At 43.2% G+C, this 27,585-nt stretch overlaps 1 protein-coding gene across 1 annotated transcript in view; it reads right to left on the bottom strand.

The window, feature by feature from the left end:
* Window positions 1-25,797, bottom strand: part of LOC142728039 (uncharacterized) — a 34,077-nt gene extending 8,280 nt beyond the window's left edge. Inside the window, exons 1-2 of the mRNA XM_075849079.1 lie at window positions 25,694-25,797; window positions 23,765-24,701 (exon numbers count right to left, since the gene is read on the bottom strand). Coding sequence (XP_075705194.1) covers window positions 23,765-24,691 — 927 coding nt within the window. The 5' untranslated portion in view covers window positions 24,692-24,701; window positions 25,694-25,797. The remainder of the gene's footprint in view (window positions 1-23,764; window positions 24,702-25,693) is intronic.
* Window positions 25,798-27,585: the final 1,788 nt, after the last annotated feature.

The following is a 27,585-nucleotide window of genomic DNA, read 5'->3' as shown; positions in this document are numbered from 1 at the left end:
TTTACAGTCAGTATAGTAACACATGCTGCACTTTACAGTCAGTACAGTAACGCATGCTGCACTTTACAGTCAGTATAGTAACACATGCGGCACTTTACAGTCAGTATAGTAACACATGCGGCACTTTACAGTCAGTATAGTAACACATGCGGCACTTTACAGTCAGTATAGTAACACATGCTGCACTTTACAGTCAGTATAGTAACACATGCGGCACTTTACAGTCAGTATAGTAACGCACGCTGCACTTTACAGTCAGTAAAGTAACACATGCGGCACTTTACAGTCAGTATAGTAACACATGCTGCTCTTTACAGTCAGTATAGTAACACATGCGGCACTTTACAGTCAGTATAGTAACACATGCGGCACTTTACAGTCAGTATAGTAACACATGCGGCACTTTACAGTCAGTATAGTAACATATGCGGCACTTTACAGTCAGTATAGTAACACATGCAGCACTTTACAGTCAGTATAGTAACGCACGCTGCACTTTACAGTCAGTATAGTAACGCACGCTGCATTTTACAGTCAGTAAAGTAACACATGCGGCTCTTTACAGTCAGTATAGTAACACATGCAGCACTTTACAGTCAGTATAGTAACGCACGCTGCACTTTACAGTCAGTATAGTAACACATGCGGCACTTTACAGTCAGTATAGTAACGCACGCTGCACTTTACAGTCAGTATAGTAACGCACGCTGCACTTTACAGTCAGTATAGTAACACATGCGACACTTTACAGTCAGTATAGTAACACATGCGCCACTTTACAGTCAGTATAGTAACACATGCGGCACTTTACAGTCAGTATAGTAACGCACGCTGCACTTTACAGTCAGTATAGTAACGCACGCTGCACTTTACAGTCAGTATAGTAACACATGCGGCACTTTACAGTCAGTATAGTAACACATGCGGCACTTTACAGTCAGTATAGTAACACATGCGGCACTTTACAGTCAGTATAGTAACACATGCGGCACTTTACAGTCAGTATAGTAACACATGCTGCACTTTACAGTCAGTATAGTAACGCATGCTGCACTTTACAGTCAGTATAGTAACACATGCGGCACTTTACAGTCAGTATAGGAACACATGCGGCACCTTACAGTCAGTATAGGAACACATGCGGCACTTTACAGTCAGTATAGTAACACATGCGGCACTTTACAGTCAGTATAGTAACACATGCGGCACTTTACAGTCAGTATAGTAACGCATGCTGCACTTGCTTTCTGTCCACGTCTGTTGGATCTGTACTACCAATCCGTAATATTTGTAAACCGAAACTGCACAGACCAGACTAGGAATGAATGTGATCATCGAGCCAGTAATATAATCTGAAAACTATTCACTGCATGTTCAGGTCTTAAAGAATTGAGATGATTTAGGAAAAAGGACCACCGGCGCTGCTATATAGGATGTCGAGGCAATGAAATAAATAATATTTATTTGTAAAGACAGGGCTACGCGTTTCGACGCTGGAACGGCGTCTTCATCAGGCCAGCTTGATTTATTTCATTGCCTCGACATCCTATATAGCAGCGCCGGTGGTCCTTTTTCCTGAATCATCTCAATTATTTACCTTGACAGCAAAACTTTTTGCATGTGTACGGACCTGGCTGCAGCTTCATGCTTTTGTGATACCTACTGGTATCCATTCTCTAAGGTGAGCAATTTTCTTGTTCGTCATATTGCTCAATATACTCCCTCGCTTTATTGCACTATGTGGCGCCGTGTCTCCTTTTTATTTTTCTAATCCAGGTCTTAAAGAGGCTCTGTCACCAGATTTTGCAACCCCTATCTCCTATTGCAGCAGATCGGTGCTGCAATGTAGATAAGAGTAAGGTTTTTTTTTTTTAAAAACGAGCATTTTTGGCCAAGTTATGACCATTTTTATATTTATGCAAATGAGGCTTTCTAAAGTACAACTGGGCGTGTTTAAAGTTATGTACCAGTGGGCGTGTATTGTGTTCGTTACATCTGGGCGTTTTTACTTCTTTTACTAGCTGGGCGTTGTGTATAGAAGTGAATGATGCTGACGAATCAGCATCATCCACTTCTCTTCATTACCACCCAGCTTCTGGCAGTGCAGACACACAGCGTGTTCTCGAGAGATCACGCTGTGACGTCACTCACTTCCTGCCCCATGTCCTGCATCGTGTCGGACGAGCGAGGACACATCGGCACCAGAGGCTACAGTTGATTCTGCAGCAGCATCGGCGTTTGCATGTAAGTCGATGTAGCTACTTACCTGCAAACGCTGATGCTGCTGCAGAATCAACTGTAGCCTCTGGTGCCGATGTGGCCGACACGATGCAGGACCTGGGGCAGGAAGTGAGTGACGTCACAGCGTGATCTCGCGAGGACACGCTGTGTGTCTGTGAACAGCCAGAAGCTGGGTGGTAACGAAGAGAAGTGGATGATGCTGATTCGTCAGCATCATTCACTTCTATACACAACGCCCAGCTAGTAAAAGAAGTAAAAACGCCCCGATGTACGCACATAATACACGCCCAGTTGTACTTTAGAAAGCCTCATTTGCATAAATATACAAATGGTCATAACTTGGCCAAAAATGCTCGTTTTTAAAAAAAAATTTTTTACTCGTATCTACATTGCAGCGACGATCTGCTGCAATAGCAGATAGGGGTTGCAAAATCTGGTGACAGAGCCTCTTTAAAGGGGTTGTTCCAAGATTAAATGTTATCCCCTGTCTACAGGACAGGACATAACATGCTGATCAGTGGGGGTCCCTCGTACCCCTGAGTTAATGACGATGGAGGTCAAGCATACACCCTGCCGCTCCAGTTACTCAGGGGTACAAGGGACCACCGTTCCAGTTATCAGTGGGGGTCCCAGTGGTCAGACCCCCACCGATCAGCATGTTATGTCCTGTCCTGTAGACAGGGGATAACATTTAATCTTGGAACAACCCCTTTAACTGCAAGGGGCAAAAATGTATATTTAGAAAAAAAGGCATATGGAACAGAAGCAAAGCAAAAAATAAACTGCGCACAACCTATAAATAAATATGTACCAGCAGTGTATATACCGTACAGATCAATATATAGCAGCAGTGTATATACCGCACAGATCCATATATAGCAGCAGTGAATATACCGCACAGATCCATATATAGCAGCAGTGAATATACCGCACAGATCAATATATAGCAGCAGTGAATATACCGCACAGATCCATATATAGCAGCAGTGAATATACCGCACAGATCCATATATAGCAGCAGTGAATATACCGCACAGATCCATATATAGCAGCAGTGTATATACCGCACAGATCAATATATAGCAGCAGTGAATATACCGCACAGATCCATATATACCAGCAGTGTATATACCGCACAGATCCATATATAGCAGCAGTGTATATACCGCACAGATCCATATATAGCAGCAGTGTATATACCGCACAGATCAATATATAGCAGCAGTGAATATACCGCACAGATCCATATATACCAGCAGTGTATATACCGCACAGATCCATATATAGCAGCAGTGTATATACCGCACAGATCCATATATAGCAGCAGTGAATATACCGCACATATAAATATATACCAGCAGTGTATATACCGCACAGATCAATATATAGCAGCAGTGAATATACCGCACAGATCCATATATACCAGCAGTGTATATACCGCACAGATCCATATATAGCAGCAGTGAATATACCGCACAGATCCATATATAGCAGCAGTGAATATACCGCACAGATCCATATATAGCAGCAGTGAATATACCGCACAGATCCATATATAGCAGCAGTGAATATACCGCTCTGATCCATATATAGCAGCAGTGTATATACCGCACAGATCCATATATAGCAGCAGTGAATATACCGCACAGATCCATATATAGCAGCAGTGTATATACCGCACATATAAATATATACCAGCAGTGTATATACCGCACAGATCCATATATAGCAGCAGTGTATATACCGCACAGATCCATATATAGCAGCAGTGTATATACCGCACAGATCCATATATAGCAGCAGTGTATATACCACACAGATCCATATATAGCAGCAGTGTATATACCGCACAGATCCATATATAGCAGCAGTGAATATACCGCTCTGATCCATATATAGCAGCAGTGAATATACCGCACAGATCCATATATAGCAGCAGTGAATATACCGCACAGATCCATATATACCAGCAGTGTATATACCGCACAGATCCATATATAGCAGCAGTGTATATACCGCACAGATCCATATATACCAGCAGTGTATATACCGCACAGATCCATATATAGCAGCAGTGTATATACCGCACAGATCCATATATAGCAGCAGTGTATATACCGCACAGATCCATATATAGCAGCAGTGAATATACCGCTCTGATCCATATATAGCAGCAGTGAATATACCGCACAGATCCATATATAGCAGCAGTGAATATACCGCTCTGATCCATATATAGCAGCAGTGAATATACCGCACAGATCCATATATAGCAGCAGTGAATATACCGCTCTGATCCATATATAGCAGCAGTGAATATACCGCACATATAAATATATACCAGCAGTGTATATACCGCACAGATCCATATATAGCAGCAGTGAATATACCGCACAGATCCATATATAGCAGCAGTGTATATACCGCTCTGATCCATATATAGCAGCAGTGAATATACCGCAGATATAAATATATACCAGCAGTGTATATACCGCACAGATCCATATATAGCAGCAGTGTATATACCGCACAGATCCATATATAGCAGCAGTGTATATACCGCACAGATCCATATATAGCAGCAGTGAATATACCGCTCTGATCCATATATAGCAGCAGTGAATATACCGCTCTGATCCATATATAGCAGCAGTGAATATACCGCACAGATCCATATATAGCAGCAGTGAATATACCGCACAGATCCATATATATAGCAGCAGTGTATATACCGCACAGATCCATATATAGCAGCAGTGAATATACCGCACAGATCCATATATAGCAGCAGTGTATATACCGCTCTGATCCATATATATAGCAGCAGTGTATATACCGCACAGATCCATATATAGCAGCAGTGTATATACCGCACAGATCCATATATAGCAGCAGTGAATATACCGCACATATAAATATATACCAGTAGTGAATGTTATCAGCCACAGTCCGCCCTTCTCCTCCTCCTCTCATCCAATAACATGTGGAGGCTGAGGAGAGGTGCAGAGTTGCCATACTCACTCGTTAGACGCGCTCTCTGTATCGTGGTCCGCAGGGGCGTGCGCTTCTCCGCTGCAAGCTCTGTTGTGAACTTGTGATATTCTGCACACAGGGGCGGATATAGGATTGAAATCTAGGGCAGGGGTGGAAAAAACACAACCTGTCAACAGAAAAATTATCTGTCAGAAGTAAAAATGTTTCCCCGATGAGTACAAGAAAGCCCCACCTGGGAATTAGACTTTCTTGTATTCCACAATGGGGAAACATTTTTTCCCTCTGGCGGCTAACTTTTCAGTTGACAGGAAGCAGAGTTACATGAAGGGAAATTATTTTTCCTTGACCTCTAGTTTCTATTGTGGCGCAGGGGAGAAAAAAGTATAGGTTTTATATTTGTAATACTGCTAACTTTTATTTTTTTGCTATGTTCGGCTGGACCATTTAGACTAAGGGTATGTGCACACGTAGTGACCAAAAACGTCTGAAAATACCGAGCTGTTTTCAAGGGAAAACAGCCCCTGATTTTCAGACGTTTTTTGAGCAACTCGCGTTTTTCGCGGCGTTTTTTACGTCCGTTTTTGGAGCTGTTTTCATTGGAGTCTATGAGAAAACGGCTCCAAAAACGTCCAAAGAAGTTTCCTGCACCTCTTTTGACAAGGCAGTCATTTTACGCATCGTCGTTTGACAGCTTTCAAACGACGACGCGTAAATGATAGGTCGTCGGCACAGTACGTCGGCAAACCCATTCAAATGAATGGGCAGATGTTTGCCGACGTATTGTAGCCCTATTTTCAGACGTAAAACGAGGCATAATACGCCTCGTTTACGCCTGAAAATAGGTCGTGTGAGCCCTGCCTTAGTCATGGATTAGTTGGACTACTTCGATAATGTACGTTTTTTTTTTTTTAATAAAATGGTGAAAGAGGGTTGTGCGGGGGAGTTTTTATTTCAATAAAAAAAAAATCCTATGTCTGTTTTTTTTAAATTATACTAGCGGCCGGCCTTAGGTTGGATGGCGCACTGTGCGGGGGACTCTATTGCTGCCCTCTACAAATACAGGCAAATATACACACATATATATATATACACACACACACACACACACACAGACACAGACATAAAGCATGTTAACATATACAGACACATATATATATAAACACACACACACACACACACACACACACACATATACAGACAGACAGACAGACAGACAGACAGAGAGACACAAGGCATGTATACACATACCAACACATATATACACACATAGACGGACCCAAGGCATGTATACATATACAGACACATATATACACACATAGACATATATACAGACACACACACACACACATAGACAGACACAAGACATGTATACATATACAGACACATATATACACACACACACACACACACACACACACATACACACACACATATATACAGACAGACAGACACAAGGCATGTATACACATACCAACACATATATACACACATAGACGGACCCAAGGCATGTATACATATACAGACACATATACACACACACACACATACAGACACAAGGCATGTATACATATACCGACACATATATATACACACACACATACAGACAGACACAAGGCATGTATACATATACAGACACACATATATAAATATATATACACACACACACACACACACACACACACACATACAGACAAAGCATGTATACATATAGAGACACATATATACACACACATAGACAGACAGTCAGACACAAGGCATGTATACATATATACACACACACACATAGACAGACAGTCAGACACAAGGCATGTATACATATATACACACACACTCACAGGAACTTACCATCTCTCCAGCTGCACAGGTTTCTTGCAGGTCGGACTGTGGGCGGAGCTTCCTCCTCAGCTCTGCACTTGCTTCCTCTGCTTCCTCAGTGTGTGTAACGAGGAGCAGAGAATATAGAGTCCAAAGCACGGCCTGCACAGTTGCGCCCCCTACATGGTGGGAGGATGCAGCACCATGTCGCACACCTCTAAGGCTGCCCAATGCAGTCAGTCAGATGCCCCCCTCTTGTCAGTATGGTAGCAGCCCATCACTTTTAAATTAGTGAGGGCAGGAGGCTGAGAGCAGTAATTGGCACTCTGCCGCTCTAGTCTTTATCAACGACTCAGCCTCCTGTCCTCAACTCATTACTTACCAGCTGCTTTTCTTTCCTTCAGGAGAGAGCGTTCGGCCGCTCCTCCCGAAGTCCTCCAGGTTCCCTATGCTCCTCTCTCGTGGCGCGTGCAGCGTCACAGAGGGGGAGTGTACTAGCAGACGTGCGCCTATCGTGCTGCACGTCTACTAGGTAAAGTACTCTCCCCTGCCTTCCCCACGCATCCCCCCTGGCCCTGCCACAATATGCCGCCCCCCGTTTTTAGCTCGGTGGCGCCGCCTGAGGCCGCTGCCTCACCTCGCCTAATGGCAGGTGCGGCCCTGCCTGTCGTCACTGTCCATATATGTACAATTACATCAAGGTCTCCTCCTGGAGTGCGATCCCTGGCCACAGTGTGGCCGACGCTCTGGACAGGGATTCTGCTCCTATAGGGAATGCCTTACGTCACTGTCCATATATGGACAGTGACAGCAGGGGCTCCTCCTGGAGTGGAATCCCTGGGGTGTGTGGCACCATCTACATGGGCACTGTGTGTGACACTATCTATATGGGCACTGGCGCTTTATATCAGCGCACTGGTACTAGGGGCAGCTAAGGGGGCATTAAACTGTATGGGGGCAGCTATTTGTCATTACACTGTGTGGGGGGTCCTATGGGAACATAATACTGAGTGGGCTGAACCGGTTATGTGTGGGCAGAGACTACTTAGATTAGATACTTGAAAGTTGGTAGGTATGTTTACTGGTGTGTGCTGGGGCAGAGCGAGTGTGTCTACTCCAAATTTGCAGCATAAGGCAATGAGGTTGCTTTACCACATGCCAATGCTGCAATTTTGGGATTTGCTCCCTCTAGTGACCAGCACATGGAAATGTTATAAATTAGAATCTAATTTATAATATTTCCTGAATTGTGAAAAAATTAAAAAAATTAAAACAATGTGTAATCACTTATACACTAACTGTTTAACTGAAAAAAATAAAAATAAATTCCTAGCGACACATTCCCCTTAATACTGGCGTTTCATATACCAGTCCTATTAAACAGTTTGCTGGAGTAAGATGCAACACATTTATTAACAGGCGAACGACTCTTAATAAATGTGTCGCATCTTTTAGCTGCAACGCGGCCTGTCATCAGTACTTTCTACGTGCTTCGGCCTGCTGTACAGTTAAAGTAAATTTTTACAATTTATTTTATTGTCTGATTGGGGGGGCATACAGTCTGATTGGGGGGAGGTATGGGTCTGGCACGGACCTTTGCCTTGTTACGCCCCCCAGAGATAAATCTGGGCCGCACTATACATATAGATTTCTGCTATAATTGACATCAGTTACTGGCGTAAATTATAGTAAAATTGTTGGCCATTTCTGCTAAGCCCCGCTCATTTTTTGCCCCCTAAAATTTCAACATTTGCGCATTTTGTGAATTTTCTACGCTAGTAAACTGTTGTAGAAAGGTTAATATATTCCCCCCAAAGGCTACAGACCGTAATACAATATCTTAATGTAAGGATGTGTACACTTAATTGTGCTGCAACGCTTGTTGTCTCCATTCTATGTCAGTGTGGGAAGTAGATGTCCGGCCTTATGATTTTGTGATATGTGATAGACCCAGAATCCCAATCACCAAACCAAAGAATGCAAAATAAAGACACAAAACATTATAATTGGGTGTTAAATGGTCAAAACTTTTATTATATTATATGACCAAACTCAAAATGGCAAACCTCCGACTCACGAAGAGTCACCCTCCAGCACGCAGGAAAGGAAAAACCCCCTGTGGGGGAAACCTCTAGGGAAACCATGGCTGGAGGATTGCCCTTCCTCTGGGCTTAGAAGGTGCCAAAATATAATTTGTAACAGAATTTGTACATTTTCTCAGATTTTCAAGGAAAGACATTACAATGAACGAACGACATAAAACACATAAATCGGCTGATCTGGTTGGCTAGGCGGATGTCTCTCTTCCTGGGCACCCATTAAAATGAATGGGTGATCCACGGATGAGACGGGTCCTCCAGATGCCTCCTTGTAGCACCTGTCTCTGCTCTGGCTAATAGGGGGGGATCTCCTGCTGGAAACCTCCTCTATTACAGACAACCCGTATGAAGAGGATGGCATCACTGTGATGAAGAAGTGCTCTTGGGTGAAGGGTTTCCCTGCTAGAACCTACAAATTACATCAGGTCGACATTGGTGGGGAAGTCAAGCTCAAGGTCCTCAGTCCCATCCAATATGGCGCTATATGTGGCAGTAAAACCTTCTAATATGGAATCTTCTTTATGTCATAAACATTTGTGTTTATGACATCAGCGCATTCATCATCATTGCTACAGGAGTTTCTTACCACTGCCGCCTCGTTCATTGTGACATCACCCACAGTGGTCTGAAGTGTTAACCCTTTAATGACTGGCAGTGTACTTACCACAGAGGCCATAAAGCTGAATAGTACATATCAGCGGCCATAAAGGAAAAGGGTTAATGCAGGGAGCATCTCCGCACAAGAACAATCCATGACAAAGAGTTCTCCAGGATAAGATAACTTGTCTGCTTTCTCCAAAAACCAGCACCACACCTGTCCATAGGTTGTGTGTGGTATTACAGCTCATTACCATTCACTTCAATGGAGCAAACCTGCAATACCAAATACAACCTGTGGATAGGTGTGGTGCTGTTTCTGGAAGAAAGCAGCCATATTTTTCTAATCCTGCACAGCCCCTGTTAGAAATAGTTCAAAAAAAGGGGGAGAGAAGAAATTAAAAAAAGGGAAAAAGAGGAACTCTGAGGTAAAAGAAATCAAACTAGACTGAAAGGAGTCTGCTGGAGGTGCCAGATGGAAAGACATATTTCTGCCATGGGGACCAGATTAGTTGAAAAACTATGCAGTTCATCTTCGAATGCAGCATCACAAAAACAAATTATTTTGTAAAAAAATTAAAAAGTGTTTTTATTGTGCAAAACTAGAAAAACTTTTACATACATGTTGGTTCAGGAGTCCTGGTGGTCCTCCATGGGCTTTACCCATGGAGTGTTTGGAGACATGTTGGAGCTGTGGGGGAATGGTAGGTACGCTTACTGACATCTGATGGGATTGTAGGCACATCGCACCATTTTGGTTGGCAATAAATGCTCTCTTTGAACATGCCTTCTCCGCTCCATTCTCTCCAGATCTATTTCTTTCCAGAAGAAGGTTCTCCTCCATTTATTCAGACTAGGTTGTGCCTAGACATTGGAAGTCTACAATTCCCCGGTACAAATCTAAATGTTTGGCCACATTCACTGATATTCAGAATCCAGCAACTCTGCCGATTGTTGAAGTAATCTCAGGCATTTTCTGAGTAGTTGACCGCTAACTCCCTCCACTCTGCTACCTCGCTGTAGTGCCCGACCATTCAATTTTTTTCTTCTCTCTCTGTAATTGTCGTCTGTCTATTGCTTGTTGTTTTAACCTTTCTCATTGATAAAAGTACAGATTTGGTAAAGACGACGCTTACATTGTTTCCTAATTGTCTTTTGGTGAGCTGCATTTTTTTACATTTTGCACTGCTTTATGGTTTTAATAAAGATTGAGCAGAGTTACTGCAGTTAAGCGGTGATAAATATTCTTCTACGTCCTGCTCCTGAGATGACCTCAGGGAGAACAGAAGCCTCCCATAAAGCAGAAGGAGACCGGGGTGGTGGACATTGTTAGGTAAAGGTTAAACAGACTTACCATCAGGGGTGCTCAGGGATATGCCGCTAATCCCCAAGTCAAGACTAGCTAGGAGGTCAATGCTTCCTGAGCCCTGCTCACACCATAGTCAGGAGCCCCCCAGCTTGACAGTGTCTGATTTGGGACAGGTAGTGGCTCAATTACTGGCTGGTGTTAGAGAGGCTTTGGTGCAGCGTGAGGTCCCACCACCTGTGGTCCCCCTTGCTCCTTCTCCTGTTGCGGCATGGTACGGTTCGGTATCTGGGGCTGCGGCGCTAGGTTCTAAAGTCACTGGGAGTGCTGGTGGGTCTGGCGCTCCTGTTGCGGTTCAACTGCATGGGGTTCGGTTAGCCAAATGTTTGTTTTGAGAGCTCCCTTAAGACGGAGATTAGAGATCGTATTTTGCGTGATGAATATGTTGAGATTTTCTCTCTTTTGCCGTTAGAGAAATTAAATTTGAATAGAGGAAAGTCTGACGACAGTAAGGCTGGATTCACACGAGCACATTACGTCCGTAATGGACGGAACGTATTTCGGCCGCAAGTCCCGAACCGAACACACTGCTGGGAGCCAAAATAAGTGTCAGACAATATTAGCACCATACAATACAATACAATACAATACAATACAATACTGCTGTAGTACAGCGCCCTAATAATACAGTGTACTTAACAATAAATGAAATTTACTACATATTTCAAGGAGTTTTCCAGGAACATTTAAATGGGTTTATATGGCCACAAAACATTAAAAAAAACAAAAACCTTTACAATATACTGATGTTCTCCCTTCCAGGCTGTATCACGTGCTTGTATTGTCAGGTCAGTTTGATCGCTGTTGTATCTGATCCCATCAGAGGAAAGCAGGAAAAACCTTCCCACATCTCTCCCTTATGGAAAAGTTTTCCCTTCATTCCACTAATGGGAACCATATAAAAAATACACAATGCTCACATTGCCTAATACGACAGAATACATACAGGAGAAAATAAGAAAACAGCGTCTAAGCTTTACAATATAGTACTGGGGGGGATTGTGTACAAAAAGGAAAAATAAGTTGTACGGCCACCAAGACGAGCTGGAGATCCTTCAGCTTCAATTAGAGTCTGTTCACATGTGGATTTTCACCACATTTTATTAAATTGGCATTAGAATTTTAGTGATCTGAATAGTAATCTGAAAATTGTTAACTGTTTTCCTGCCATTTTTTTTTCACTTTTCAAAGGTTTAATTTATAATTTTGCAAAAAAAAAAAAACGGACAAAAAAACTACAAGGCATGAAAAGCAAATAATAACACATTGAATTCTATTTAACCAACAAACCCAACCAGTCACACAGAGAAGCGTCCATTTCCTCATCTAAGGCTTCATTCACATCTGCATCAGGACTCCGTTCATGGGTTCCGTCGAACCTTTCCGTCAGAGGAACCCATGAACGGAATCCAAACTGAAAGAAACAGAAACCATAGGTTTCCGTTTGCATCACCATGGATTTCAATGGTGACGGATCCGGTGCAAATGGTTTCCGTTTATCACCGTTGTGTGAGGGTTCCATCGTTTTGACAGAATGAATAGCACAGTCGACTATGGTATTTATTCCGTCAAAATAACAGAACCCTTACACAACGGTGACAAATGGAAACCATTTGCACCGAATCCATCACAATTAAAATCAATGGTGATGCAAACGGAAACCTATGATTTCAGTTTGGAGTCCGTTCATGGGTTCCCCTGGCGAAAAGGTCCGACGGAACCCATGAACGGAGTCCCAACGCCGATGTGAACGAAGCCTTAGTTATAAGGATAGATAATGATTTCCTTCACATTTGAGCTACAAGTTACGTAGCCGTTCCTTTCAGCTTAACCCATCGGGACCAAATCTTTTCTAATTTGTAGGGACATTTCCTACTCATATATAAAATGTTATACAGGAGGACATATTTATTGACAAGTTGTAACTAATGAGAAAGGGCAGGGGGGAAGTGTCTGTGGATTTCCAGGTCATATTTCCCTGTGTTTTTTAAATGTTGTAAGAATCCTCGAAGGAAACACCACGTTTGTTACATATCGTATAATATGTCCCTGAAAAAATCTGAGAGCTCAAAATATGCATGAAAAGATTTAGGCCTCGGTCACACAGTGCAGAACATGCACTTCTATTAAATACAGGATTGCTGACAACATGTTGCCAACTGCAATTTCGCCATAGCAGTTTCATCTGGGGCCAGTGTGAGGAATGGGGGAAACCACTTTGTCCATTTTGCTGCAGGTGGAGAGAGACTTTTTCTGTTATTTGCCCCTTGTCCTGAGCTCAGGAGGTTCTTAATTCAAATGAGACAAGCAGCGGATCAAACTGGGAAACCAGTGAACCAGTCCAAACCAGTGTAGAAGTGTCTGAAAATAATCCTCTCCACTGTCACCTTCAGACTGTCCGACCATAATGGTGAGGATATGCGTAGCAGCAGCCGCAGGTGGGCATGGATTATAAATTTATAGTTGATGATACTTTTGATTGTTGTGTTTTTATTTACAAGTTTAGCACCAAGCGCGTCACCTATGTAAACATGTATGCCGCCTATGTAAACGTGTATGTGTATATCATTTCAGTGCTTTGCTGCCATCTAGTGAACAAACTGCATAAATAGTTTGTGTAGTGCTGTTGTGTTATGTGTGCAGGACCTGTGATCACATGACCAGAGAGGCAAATTCTCAAATTCGTGCAGGTGCTGCACAGCTACTCAAGTAGGGGAGAAGCTGAATCTTTATTTAACAGGAGTTTAGCACCATATTTAAATATGCAATATTTAAAAAACAAATCGACATAAAAGTCATCAAACTGCATATTATGAGAGGAAAATGACTGTTATGCTATGTCGTTGATATATACATTGTGTAGTAAGTGTTATTCCACTTAAGTAAACATATAACAGATCATTCCTCCAATTAAGACCCTTCGGGAATATTGTATGAAGCTGCAGATCGCAGAACGCCTCCCTATTCAGGAAGTGTCTTCTCCAATATCCACCCGTCTTTGGTTTCTTCAAGGCCATAAAAACATTGGGGGGAATTTATTAAGATGGCATTTCATATGCCAGTCTTAATATAAAGAAAGTTGGAGTAAGATGCAATACATTTATTAAATGTGTCACATCTTTCGGCCGTTCGTGCGCCACAATCGTTATGTAGCGACCGCGGCCATTCTCCATCCATTCCCCCTACCCATCCGACATAATGTAAAATAAAAAATAAGTATAATCTTTTCTCCGCTTCTCTTCTTCCCCCTTGATCCCCTAAGGCTCCCTGCTGCCCATACAATACACTGACACCGAGCAGCGTCAGGTACTTTATATGCGACACAGCACTCAACGTCATCAGTGCATTGTTTGAGCCGCAGGCTGCGGAGAGAACATGAGGGGACCAGAAGAGGAGTGGTGAGGTGAGCATTCATTTTTTATTTAATTGTCCGATAGAGGGGACGGAGAGGAGCCTGGCATGGGCCTCTACCTTGCTACGCTCCACATAGTGACATTTTTGCCAGTTATTAGCAGGAGTAGATTTCGACTATAGTTTACGCCAGGTGTAAATTATTATAAATTTGTTGAGCTGCTGTCACCTTGCCCCCTTTTGGGAAGCCCCCTTTTAGAAAACTGGCGTAGAAAGGTTAATACATTTCCCCCATAAGCTTTCAAAATTACCATTATGTGTTTCTAAGAAGTGTTTTTCTGCACCAGAGAGGCATTAGTGTTTTTTTTGTTTTTGTATCTGAAATGTGTTCTACAATGCGCGTTTTGAAGTTTCTAATCGTGCGCCCTACAGATGTAGCCGGCTTTATCTTGACTTTCAACGCCTTAAAGAGGCTCTGTCACCACATTATAAGTGCACTATCTTCTACATAATGTGATTGGTGCTGTAATGTAGATTATAGCAGTGTTTTTTATTTAGAAAAACGATAATTTTTGACGGAGTTATGACCTATTTTAGCTTTATGCTAATGACTTTCTCAATGGACAACTGGGCGTGTTTTACTATATGACCAAGTGGGCGTTGTACAGAGGAGTGTATGACGCTGACCAATCAGTGACAAATCAGCGTCATACACTTCTCTCCATTCATTTACTCTGCAGATAGCGATATATCTATATCGCTATGTGCAGTCACATAAACACACTATAACGCTACTCATGTGTCATGACCATGAATATACATTACCTCCAGCCAGGACGTGATGTGTATTCATTCTCCAAACCACTTCTCTGCACGTCTCTGTGATTTACAGCACAGCACAGCAAGATCTCGCTGTGAATGACAGTTTACAGCGTAATCTCGCGAGACTACCCCTGCTATGCTTTAAAAACACAGAGACGCTACAGAAGTGGTCAGGAGAATGAATACACGTCACGTCCTGGCTGGAGGTAATGTATATTCATTGTCATGACACATGAGTAGCGTTATAGTGTGTTTATGTGACTGCAAATAGCGATATAGATACAGTATATCGCTATCTGCCGTGTAAATGAATGGAGAGAAGTGTATGACGCTGATTGGTCGCTGATTGGTCAGCGTCATACACTCCTCTTTACAACGCCCACTTGGCCATATAGTAAAACACGCCCAGTTGTCCATTGAGAAACTCATTAGCATAAAGCTAATAAAGGTCATAACTCCGTCAAAAATGATAATTTTTCTAATTAAAAAACACTGATGTAATCTACATTACAGCGCCGATCACATTATGTAGAAGATAGGGCACTTATAATGTGGTGACAGAGCCTCTTTAAATACACAGTGGCTGTGTTTTTTCAATGACTTTTTAACGACTTTTGTTGTGTGATATTACGCTTCAGCAAGTTATCCGAGTCAAGATAAAGATGGCTACATCCGTACATACACGCGATCACATTGTTTGCATTTAATGGCATAAATTACATGATGCTTAGTACAATTTTTATAAACGCATCAATATCGTAAGTACTTTTGAAAAAATAAAAAACTTTTTGGGAAAGTCAAGTTTTGTTGTTAGCGACACTGTAGAAAAGACTTGTAACAACATGTAACTAAGAGATCTCATCCTCTAGGTGACCCAAGGGCTGCCTTTACCCACAATTTGTGTCAGGACTGGATCCGGATTTAACATGGGTTCATTTTTTCTGAATAATGTTTTGATATTTCTCCAAACTTTTGGCTCTATGCCGTTGAAGAAACTGGTAATTGATCTCTCGTGCTTCAGTATTTATTATTAAACAAGATGGATTATTGTGTCCTTTGTTTTGATGCCCTTCTTAACATCCATTGTTAACCCCTTCCCGACATTTGCCGTATAGGTACGTCATGGAAAGCATTGACTTCCCGCGTCTTGACGTACCTATACGCCGAATGTTTGGGACCGGCTCAGAAGCTGAGCCGGTGCCTTCCATCACCGGATCTCAGCTGTATCTTACAGCTGACATCCGGCTGTAACGGCGGGGACCGAAATTAGCTTCGATCCCCGCCATTAACCCCTTAAGTGCAGCGCTCAAACGCGATCGCTGCACTTAAGGTGTTTGCAGCTCATCGGAACCCCAATAATGAAATTGCCGGGGTTCCGGTGGCTGCAATGGCAACCGGAGGCCTAATACTGGCCTCCCGGTCTGCCTAGCACCGAAGCCAGTCAAGATCTGCCCGGCGGCGGAGCCTGATAGGCTTCCGTAGCTGCTAGCAAGATGGTGCCGGGACAGGAGCTGATCCGGCGCCATCAGCGGTGGAAGTCAGCTGTACTGTACAGCTGACATCCACCTGTAACGGCAGGAACCGGAGCTAGCTCCGATCCCTGCCATTAACTCCTTCGATGCAGCAATCGAAAGCGATTGCTGCATCGTAGCGGTTACTAGCAGATCGCCAGCCCTGACAGGCAATCAGGACTTGTGACTGCTGTTATGGCAACAGGAGACACAATGGTTTCCTGCTCTGCCATTACGGAAGCCGATTTAGGCCCTGCCGGGAGGCGAAGCCTAATCGGCTTGCTGTCAGTGAATGACTGACAGATCTAATACATTGCACTACATAGGTAGTGCAATGTATTAGAAAAAAAAAATATCTGACCGTTGGACCTTCAAGTCCCCTAGTGGGACTTGAGAAAAAGTGTAAAAAAAGTATAAAAAAGTGTAAAAAAAAGTGCAAAAAATAAAAGTTTGAAAACAATAAAAGTTTCAAGTAATCAAATAAAACACAATCCCCCTTTTACTCTTATCAAGTCCTTTATTATTGAAAAATAACAATAAACCATATGTATTTGGTATCGCCACGACCGTAACGACCGGAGGTATCAAAATATTATATTATTTATTGCACGCGGTGAACAGCGTAAAAAAAACCCCGTAAAAAACGTTACCAGAGTTTCTGTTTTTTGGTCACTTTGCCCTACAAATATTAGAATAAAAAGTGATCAAAAAGTCGCACGTATTCAAAAATGGTACCTATAAAAACTATAGCTCGTCCCGCAAAAAACAAGCCCTCATACAGCTCAGTCGACAAAAAAATTTAAAAGTTATGGTTCTCACAACTTGGCGACAGAAAAAATACATTCTTTTTACAAAAGTAATTTTATTGTGCAAAAAGTTGTAAAACATGAAAAAGTTCTATAAATTAGGTATCGCCGGGATCGTACTGACCCGCAGAATAAAGTTAACATGTAATTTATAACGCATGGTGAACGCTGTATACAAAAAAACGAAAAAAGCTGTGCCAGAATTGCGTTTTTTGGTTTACCTGGCATCCCAAAAAATAGGATAAAAGGTGATCAAAAAGTTGCATGTACCCCAAAATGGTACCAATAATAACTACAGCTCGTCCCGCAACAAACCAGCCCTCATACCGCTACGTCTATGAAAAATAAAATTAGTTATGGCTCCAATAAGTCAGGAAATAAAAAAATATGCAGTTGTGCCCGAGGGGAACATTTCTTCTGTTTGAATAGGCGATTTATCAAGGACCTAAAATTAGGGAACCAGGAAAGGGAGGGCCCAAACATATCCGCTGGAAGCGAGGGTGCCCGTATTATACCAGGACAACACTTCCCAGCAAAATTCCCCAAACTGCAAAGGCGCGGAGTGTGGACCAAAAGGGGGATAAGAAAGGACGCCATATATCAGTGCGACACTGGCCTGTGCAGAAAGGATTGTGTCACAGCGTAACACACATCTATGGATCATTTTATTAGTTTTTTTACCCCATTATTATACCACCTGACTATGCCCCTTTTATACCCTGCCCGGCTTACATATGCCCCCACATTATAAGCGGAAACACCAGTAAGACTCCAAACAAAACTATTACCAAGCAAAATCCACGCTCCAAAAGCCAAATGGCATTTCCTCCCATCTGAACCCTACAGCGTCCCCAAACAGCAGTTTCCTTCCACATTTATGGCATCGTCATACCCGGGAGAACCCTTTTAGCAATTTTTGGGGTTTGTCTCTCCAGTGTCATAAGCTGGGCACGACATATTTGCTACTGAATGGCATATCTAGGGAAAAATATAAATTTTGAATTTGCACCATCCACAGCGCATTCATTTATGGAAAAGACCTGTGGGGTGAAAATGCTCACTACACCCCTTAATAAATGCCTTGATGGGTGCAGTTTCCATAATGGGGTCACTTCTCAGGGGTTTATTTTTATTATTTCACATCAGAGCCTCTGCAGTTGTGAACCAATACTTTGTAAATCGCCAAATTAGGCCTCAATTTTAAATGGTACGCTTTCACTCCTGAGCCTGGTCGACTGTCCAGGCAAGAGATTAGGGCCACATGTAGTGTGTTTCTAAAACCAGGATCCCAGCATAATAATTAGAGAGCTGTCTTGTTATGATGGCACAAGCTGGGCACCGCATATTGGCATATCTATGGAAAAAAATCCCATTTTCACTCTGCAACATCGAGTGCACACCAATTTCTGCCAATCACCTGCAGGGTTAAAATGCTTACTACACCCCTAGGTAAATGCATTGAGGGGTGTAGTTTCCAAAATGGGGTCACTTCTGGGGGGTTTCCACTGTTTTGGGCCCACAGGCGCCCAGAAACCAATCCAGCAACATCTGCACTCCAAATGGCGGTCCTTCCCTTCTGAGCCCTGCCGTGTGCCCAAACAGCAGTTTATGACCACATATGGGGTATTGCCGTACTCGGGAGAAATTGCTTTACAAATGTTGGGTTCTTTTTTTTCCTTTATTTGTTGCGAAAATGAAAAAAATTGAGCTAAAGCTACGTCTTATTGAAGAAAAAGGATTGTTTTTATTTTCACTGCCCGAATTCTAATAAATTCTATGAAAAATCTGTGGAGTCAAAATGCTCACTACACCCCTAGAGGAATTCCTCAAGAGGTGTAGTTTCCTAAATGGTGTCACTTTTTGGGCGTTTTCATTGTTTTTTCCCCTCAGGGGCTTTGTAAATGTGACATGGCCTCCGCAAACCATTCCTGCTTAATGTGATCTCCAAAAGCCAAATAGCGCTCTTTCCCTTCTCAGCTTCGCCGTGTGTCCAAACAGCCGTTTATTACCACATGTGGGGTATTGTTTTACTCGGGAGAAATTGCTTTACAAATTTTATGGTGCTTTTTCTCCTTTAGTCCTTGTGAAAATGAGAAAAAAAATCGCTAAACCTACATTTTCTTTGAAAAAATGTTGATTTTAATTTTCATGGCCTACTTCCAATAATTTCTGTAAAAAACCTGTGCGGTCAAAATGCTCACTGTACCCCTAGATAATTTCCTTGAGGTGTGTAGTTTCCCAGATGGGGTCACTTTTGGGGGATTTTGACTGTTTTGGAACCGCAAGAGCCCTTCAAACCTGACATGATGCCTAAAATGTATTCTAACAAAAATAAGGCCCCAAAATCCACTAGGTGCTCCTTTGCTTCTGAGGCCGGTGCTTCAGTCCAGTAGCATGCTAGGGCCACATGTGGGATATTTCCTAAAACTGCAGAAACTGGGCAACAAATATTGAGTTGCATTTCTCTGGTAAAACCTTCTGTGTTATAAAAAAAATTGTATTAAAAATGTATTTCTGCAAAAAAATATGAAATTTGTAAATTTCACCTCTACTTTGCTTTAATTCCTGTGAAATGTGTAAAGGGTTAAGACATTTTCTAAATGCTGTTTTGAATACTTTGAGGGGTGAAGTTTTTAAAATGGGGTGACTTTTTGGGGGTTTCTAATATATAAAGCTCTCAAAGCCACTTCACAACTGAACTGGTCCCTGTAAAAATGGCCTTTTGAAATTTTCTTGAAAATGTGAGAAATTGCTGCTAAAGTTCTAAGCCTTGTGATGTCATAGAAAAATAAAAGGATGTTCAAAAAACAATGCCAAACTAAAGTAGACATATGGGGGATGTTAATTAGCAACAATTTTGTGTGCCCGAAGAGGGTTCACAAAATTATTCCTTTTCTGTATTACAATTCCCCTGTAACATAATCTCAAAGAAGGTAACAGAATCCATGGATGCCGAGCCTGTAACATTGTAAATTAAATATATTGGTTTTATTGTATTCCATAAATGGTGGTACAGACGCCACATCACGACCCCTAAACAAAAAAAAAGTCATCGATGTATCGTCCATCCCACACAATCCACTCGTAAAAGGGATTATTGGCTGAAAAAATGTTGTTCTCCCACCATGTCATAAACAAATTGTCCATGGAGAGGGAAAATTTTGACCCCATCAGGGCGTCTTCTATCTGCAATAAAATAACACTATCAAGGCAGAAGTAATTATGTGAGCGCAGATACTCCACTCACATTAAAATAAATTCTTGTAGATATTTGGAATACCTGGTGTATTTCCGCAAATGGAATTCCATTGCCTTGAATATGTGGTATGCAGGCAGGCCCGCCATCAGAAATTTCTGGGCTTCATACAGTCAGTGGAATCCATTTGAGGAAATACATCTGGGTCCCCCATTATTAGGGGATTTGGAGAGGTGGCAACGGAAAGTTGTGGGATGGGAGCAGGACGCAAAGTGCCAGGGACTCTGTGAGCGGGCGGAGGAGTAGGCTAAGAGAACGGAAGGTGGCCGAGGCGGGAGTTGGGCCAGAGTGGATATGACGCTTGACCGGGGTCTGGGGAGGGGAAGGGGAGAGAGACCGGTGGAAAGGGGAGTGAGGCCGGTGGGAAGGGGAGAGAGACCGGTGGGAAGGTGGGAGAGAAGGGGCAACATAAAAAAATAATTAAACTGAATCTGCTGCTTTAAAACAGAGTCACTCACCAAGTTGCAGAGCTGGCCGCTGCTTCTGGCCCCTGCATGGGTCCCATTCCTTTCTACAAACCAATTACCGCTGATCATAACCTTGATGAGCGGCAGCTGCCCCCTTTATTTTACTTTTGTGGCCAGGCCCCTGACAGTAGTACCAGCGGTACTACCCTGATGGCAGGACTGTTTGCAGGAGTACTAGCCAACTATGTCACAGATAACTCAAGTTTCAAGACCATGAAAAGTTATGGATTTTTGGCATCCCATGGAATATGGGAACAATAGGGAATTCTATCAGTAAGTATTCAGCCTGTTTCTTGGCTAATACTTCTAATTCAATTCCTTCTTCTAGCAGATTTTTTAAAGGTTCTTTACATGTGGTGCTTGGTTTCGCCACAAGTTTGCGATATGTCGATTCATTGTCTAAAATGGTATGAACGTGTCTGGGATATAAACAGGAATCTAGAACAACTCCTGCTCCATGCACTCCTAAGATTTGGAGGACACAGTTATACGCTGGATATATGGTGAGCACCTCTGTGTTTTCACCTTTAGCCCTTATGTGTATATAGTGAACCTTTTAGATGGTTAATCTTTACCCGCTAAGGTGGAAGGGTTGGTTCCAATGCCTAATTATGGTGGTGTCTGAGGAAATAAAGGTCCTTTTAGATGTCCCGATACTGACCATTAAAACCAGCGCCAATCGACGATACAGCGTATCACAAGGAGCAATCATCAGTAATGTATGGGGAAAACAATCGTTACTACACGAGACCCCGCACCGATCTGCCAGTCCAGCTGCCTCCGGGCACTGGACAACACTGCCGGAAGCAGATGGTTCCGACCACTGCATAGCGGCCGTTCAGCAGAACTGCAGCTCGGCCTCTATTCTTGTGTACCTTTTGTACCATTTGTGACCCGCTTAAAAACCTTTTACGATATGAATCTCAGTGTAAAAAATTCAAGTATCTAGTCTACAATAAAAAACAATGAGTGCTCTATACTTTTTATTAGCTTCAGTCACTTGCAGGCTGCACACCCATTAATTTCAATATAAAACAGAGTAGACTTTTATTTTTTGACGTGTCATTACATCTGTATATTATATGTGGAGTTGTTATTATACACCGTCTCTATGATCTGATGACGGGCATATTCCCCAAACTGCACCACCATGCTGCCCATACACTGACTGTATAGTCTGTCTCGCCAGCTAAGTCCTTGGTCTCCGTCATCTAATGTTGACGGATAACTGGCATCGCTGGACTCCACCGGCCTGTGAGTCTGCACCTTGTTCACACTCCTCGATGTAGGCCTGAGGCTCGTTCGCAAGTCAGACTGCTAGCTCTGCCCCCTAGATGTTAATATTGATGTTCAAGTCTTGACAGCTGATATTGATGTTCACAACCATTGGATAGTACATGGGGAAGTGATCTACAACCTTGATGTCTCTGTCCTCAGCGGTTCATCCCTGATAAATGCATTTTATTTGTTGGCACTGCCGATGTAAAACCACTTGGTGGCCAGAATGGAGACGGCCCTTTCATTGGCTTTTCTGATATTACATGAGAAGCCTCCGCAGTGCAGTGTGGCCAGAGCTAGGCTGAGACTATATAAGTCCAGGTCTTACATGACATCATGGTTGATGGCATCTTTAAGAAATTCAACATGTCTGACTACAGCCTCCTTGTCCTCTGAGTTGACCAGATAGCTTGGGATCTGGAGGAGCATGGTCTTCATCAATTTTGGGTGGTTATGAGCCAGATAGCTGTAGATGGATTTCAGGTCATTGATGTTTGGAGAGATTTCCGTCCGGAAAAATCCCCGAATGTTGGCTCCTTTGATGTAGGAGAGGCAGCTCTGCAGAGATGAAGTACTGGCTGCTACTATCTCCTGGTTGTCACTATGTAATTTCAGGAGTAAAGTTGGTATACAGCTCCTGACTTTGTCTGTAAAATATCCAAATAGCAGAAGGCGGCAGCTCTCTGTCAGATCCCTTAACAGGTTTATGGCCGCAATCTGGACTTCTCCATCCGGATAGTCCATATGCTCCCGGGATATTTTAATGAATTGTCTACTGAGGACAGAAAGCTTCAGGCGTCTGATAATGGAGGACAGCGCCCTCAGTGCCGCCATGATGATCTTGATGCTGCTGGTTTTTGATAGTCTAAACTCCATGTGGGCAATGATCTTATTCTTGTAGCTCTCAACCAGTCTTGTAGCTCCGGTGGTGGCATTCCCCAGTGCCTCCATGGCGATGCTGCACAAGATGTTATCGTCCTCTTCTATGATCTTCAGCAGATGTTGGATTGCGCACTCTTGGTATTTCTGCTTTATAAGTCTTGGATGCTTCAAAGCCTCATTGAAGAACATAGCTGCTGTCATTTTGGCCTTTGGGTCCGCATTCTTCAGGGCATTGAGCAGAAACTGAAGGAAATCTTTTGTTATTTTCCTGCCAGATACCAGAGATGTCACAAGCATGTTCATCCCAATACGCTGCTTCTCTGTATCTTCCAGTTCCTTATTCTCCGCAGCAAATTGCTCCCTGTACTTTTCTAGGAGCTCGGCGTGAGGAAGGGTCTGTAACTCGTCATTGCCTGGCTCGGTCGGCTGGTTTTCCGATGATTCGGGTACAGTAAAGAATTCCAGGGCAACTTTGGTGGAGTCTTGAAGCTCAGCATGGACATCAGGCAACCAGGTGGAAATGTTGGCCTTCATGTTGCTTATGGCCTTCATAAGTTGCACTTTGCAGCTGCCACCCTTCACAATACATTCTTGGATGCTGCCGCATAAACGTCTTATAGCATAGCACAACGTCTCCTTAGATAGTTGGTCAGGAGCATTTTTGACCACTTGGCCCAGCACTGGCAGCATGTCCAAGATGTGTGGCATGATGACTGTAGCACACAGAGATGTCACTTCTGTCAAAGTGTCGACAATGGCAGCATTGAAATCCTCATAAACGATGTTGTATCTCAGTTCCCCGACCACCGCTTCAAGATGGAGGATGCTCAGCCAGACAATAACCTTCTTAGTCATGGCGTAGGAATAGTATTGTCCCTTCATGTACTCCACCTTCAAGTGCTCACATAGCACATTGATTATATATTCCTTCAGGTAGTGTGCCGCGTCTCTTCTGTACTGAATGACTCTGATGAAGAAGCGGCACATGGCGGCGTTGTATTGAGATGGTAACAGGCTACTCAGAATGGCTTTCTGAAACACATCCGTATAAGTGAAGAGATCTTCAGCCACCTTCTCCTGGATGAAATAAGGGACACAGGCTCCTAAGACGTCTTCTTCCACCAAATCCCAGGTGTTCAAAGCATTTCTGAGCTCTTGATTTGTGTCCACACAGAATGTCTGATGTTTTCTATTCATGATCTTCATATCCACAAATCTGCTGAGGCGAGAAATCATTGTGTGGTTACTTGTTTCTAAATCATCTTCCAAAAAGAAAATAGATTCTAGACTTCTCTGTCCTCAATTATCAGCCCCCTCCCCAATAAACATGTGATAACTGCATGAAGAGCGCCCTCCCAAGGCAGAGACAGGACAGTGCAGCCAGAGGAGACAGCGGCACTCCTCTACACTGCGCCCTCTGGTGGTGTAAGAATTTAAAGGTTTCAGAAAATGAAAGCCACATATAAGGTTATATGTAATATTATATAGGGTATTTTATTTGGGTAAATCAAAGATGGAGGATCATGGGTATAGTTGCGTTTCTTAATGAAATGTGTCTCATCAGTTTGCAAGATTCCTATTGTTTACCCTGATTCTCACAATAAATGACCCCGAGGTTCACAGGTATCTCTTACAGGTGCTAACCAGTAGTGTGAACCCAGTCTTACCCATGGACAAACTCAGGATGTCATAAATGCTAAAGGTGGTTGATAAGTGGCACCAGTATTCTATATCCGCATGTTACATGAGGGGGGAGTTCTTTTTATCAGGAAGGTCACACTATTTGTCTCTAAGAGGGGCAGACAAGGGGGCATAAAAGACCCAAGCATGACATGAGGGCAGCCACTTGGGAGGCCACTTGAGGAGGGACATACTGGAAAGGAGACTTCCTGGAGTGTGGGGAGACCATGGATGGTAACTATAACCTGCCATGTAATTATTGATGATAAGGAAAAAGTGTCTCTGTAAAGTTCCTTGTTTATGGCTGTCGCTATGTACAAATCTCCATAGAAGTCTCAGAATAACTAACAGTCATTTCACTCTTTATACAATATACATTTTCATACACTCAATCTTGTATTTCATTTATTGCGCCTGACCTTAGAATCTAACCCAGTAAGAGGGTGAAAGAGAAACATTCTTACAGTGGCAGCACATGGAACTCGCTGCAATACTTCACAAGAAACATTCTACATGTTCTCCTCTTACCTCTGAATCGTGGATCTGAAGCTTCTGGATAAAGCAAGATTTCTAGAAGTCACAGGACTCAAGAAAAAGTCAAGTGAGAGCGACGTACCAAAAAGCAAGAAACTATTGGTCTATAGCGGCTCAACGGAATGTGACTGATCTGCAGCTTTTATAGAGAAGGTGAATTATGACATCACTGATGACCTCACACTTACCTTACATTCTAACACACATCAAATGTTTTTTGTTTTTTTTCACATATCTTTATTGAATTTCAGTAATAAAAACATTACAACATTTCAATATCCAGTGATTATAAATATCATAATGCTCAACAATTTATCTGCACAATTTACATCAGACAACATATATCTCCCCAATCCCATCCCCCTCCCACCCCAAAGATCATTAAGTACCATAAAATTATAACCTTCTTATGATAAAATAATAATTATACCTTCCTATAGAACACCAATCAATTCCATATCCCCAATATTTCCTCCCACTTTTTTATACAATTTTTCTTGTCTGCTCTTATTTTCTCATATTCTTTAATTGTCTTAACCAACTTCAACCAATCCATAACAATTGGGGATTTACCAGCCATCCAATTTCTTGCAATTATTATTTTTGCGTAAAAGAGAACATTAACCCCTTTGTGCACTGTGACGTGCTATTACATCCGGGTGCGAGTGGTGATGTTTAGAGTGCGCTCCATATGCTGCGTGTGTCGGCTGTGTTTTACAGTGGACACCCGGGACTAACAGTCGGGAGCAGTGATCGTGCTGTTCCTAGCTGTTTAACCCCTCAAATGCTGCGGTCGATCGCGAGCATCTGAGGCATTGAAAAAAGGGGGGCGTCCCCCTCTGACATTTCATCACCCCCCCAGTTAGATCAGGGGGTGACAATGATTGTAATGGCAGCTCATGGGCCTAATGATGGCACCCAGAGCTGCCTTCACTTAACTTAAGCCTGTAAAAATGACAATATACTGCAATACGTTAGTATGATCGCTGGTTCAAATCCCCTAGGGAGGCTAATAAAGTGTGTTATAAAAGTGCAAAAAAGTTTTTAGTAGTGAAAAAAATTAAAAACAAATAGTTAAAAAAACCTTTTCCCATTTTCCCCCTAAAGTAATGTAAAAAATTAAAAAAAGTCAACAAAATTGGTATTGCTGCATGCGTAAAAGTCTGAACTATTACAATATAGCGTTATTTAATGGGAGGCGCGAGAACAGCACCGGCGGACGTCATTGCTCATCAGCGCATGGGTCGGCAGCCCGCGCTGATGCGCTCCCCTCCCCCGCTCCCCTCTTAGACGATGGGGATACAGCGGTGGGGGGAGAGCTGTTGATGTCTGCCCCTGCTGTAATAAAGCAGAGGGCTTCGGGGGGAGCGGCGGCTGCTCAGGCTAGGTCACCCCGCCGCTCCCGTAGAACTCGCCCACCAGAGCGCCTTAGTCCAGACATGGCCCCGCGGGCCCGGCGTCGCAGGGGGAGCCCTTCAAGGGACGCTGCAGGCCAGGCTGCTGGGACGGCCGCTTCCTCCCAGGGCCTGCGTCCTGGCAGGAATCCCCAGCCGCGACGGGGCTCGGCGGTTACCAAGGAGTCGCAGGCCAGGCTCCATGTCACACCCCCGCCTTCAGCTGCTGTGTTCGGAGGGCAGTAGACGGCCGCCCCGCATGGTGATGTTCTGGCCAGGGGGCAAGCTTCCTCGAGAGCATCGGTGAGGACGCCAAGATCAGCGAAGACGACGAGGCAACAGGTCCGGTCGGAAGTCTGGGTCCCTGCGGTCGGGCGGCAGGTTGCCGGCCCATCGGTCAGCGTGCCGGGATCCCCGTGTCGTAGATGTCGGTGCGAGTACCAGTCGGCGGCGAGAGAGGATTTGGAAGATTGAGAGCTGGATGAGTCGCAT

This window comes from Rhinoderma darwinii, unplaced genomic scaffold, assembly GCF_050947455.1.
Source record: "Rhinoderma darwinii isolate aRhiDar2 unplaced genomic scaffold, aRhiDar2.hap1 Scaffold_66, whole genome shotgun sequence".
In the NCBI taxonomy this organism is placed as follows: domain Eukaryota; kingdom Metazoa; phylum Chordata; class Amphibia; order Anura; family Rhinodermatidae; genus Rhinoderma; species Rhinoderma darwinii.
Note: the sequence above shows the minus strand (reverse complement) of the source record. Positions and strands in the feature narration are given on the sequence as shown.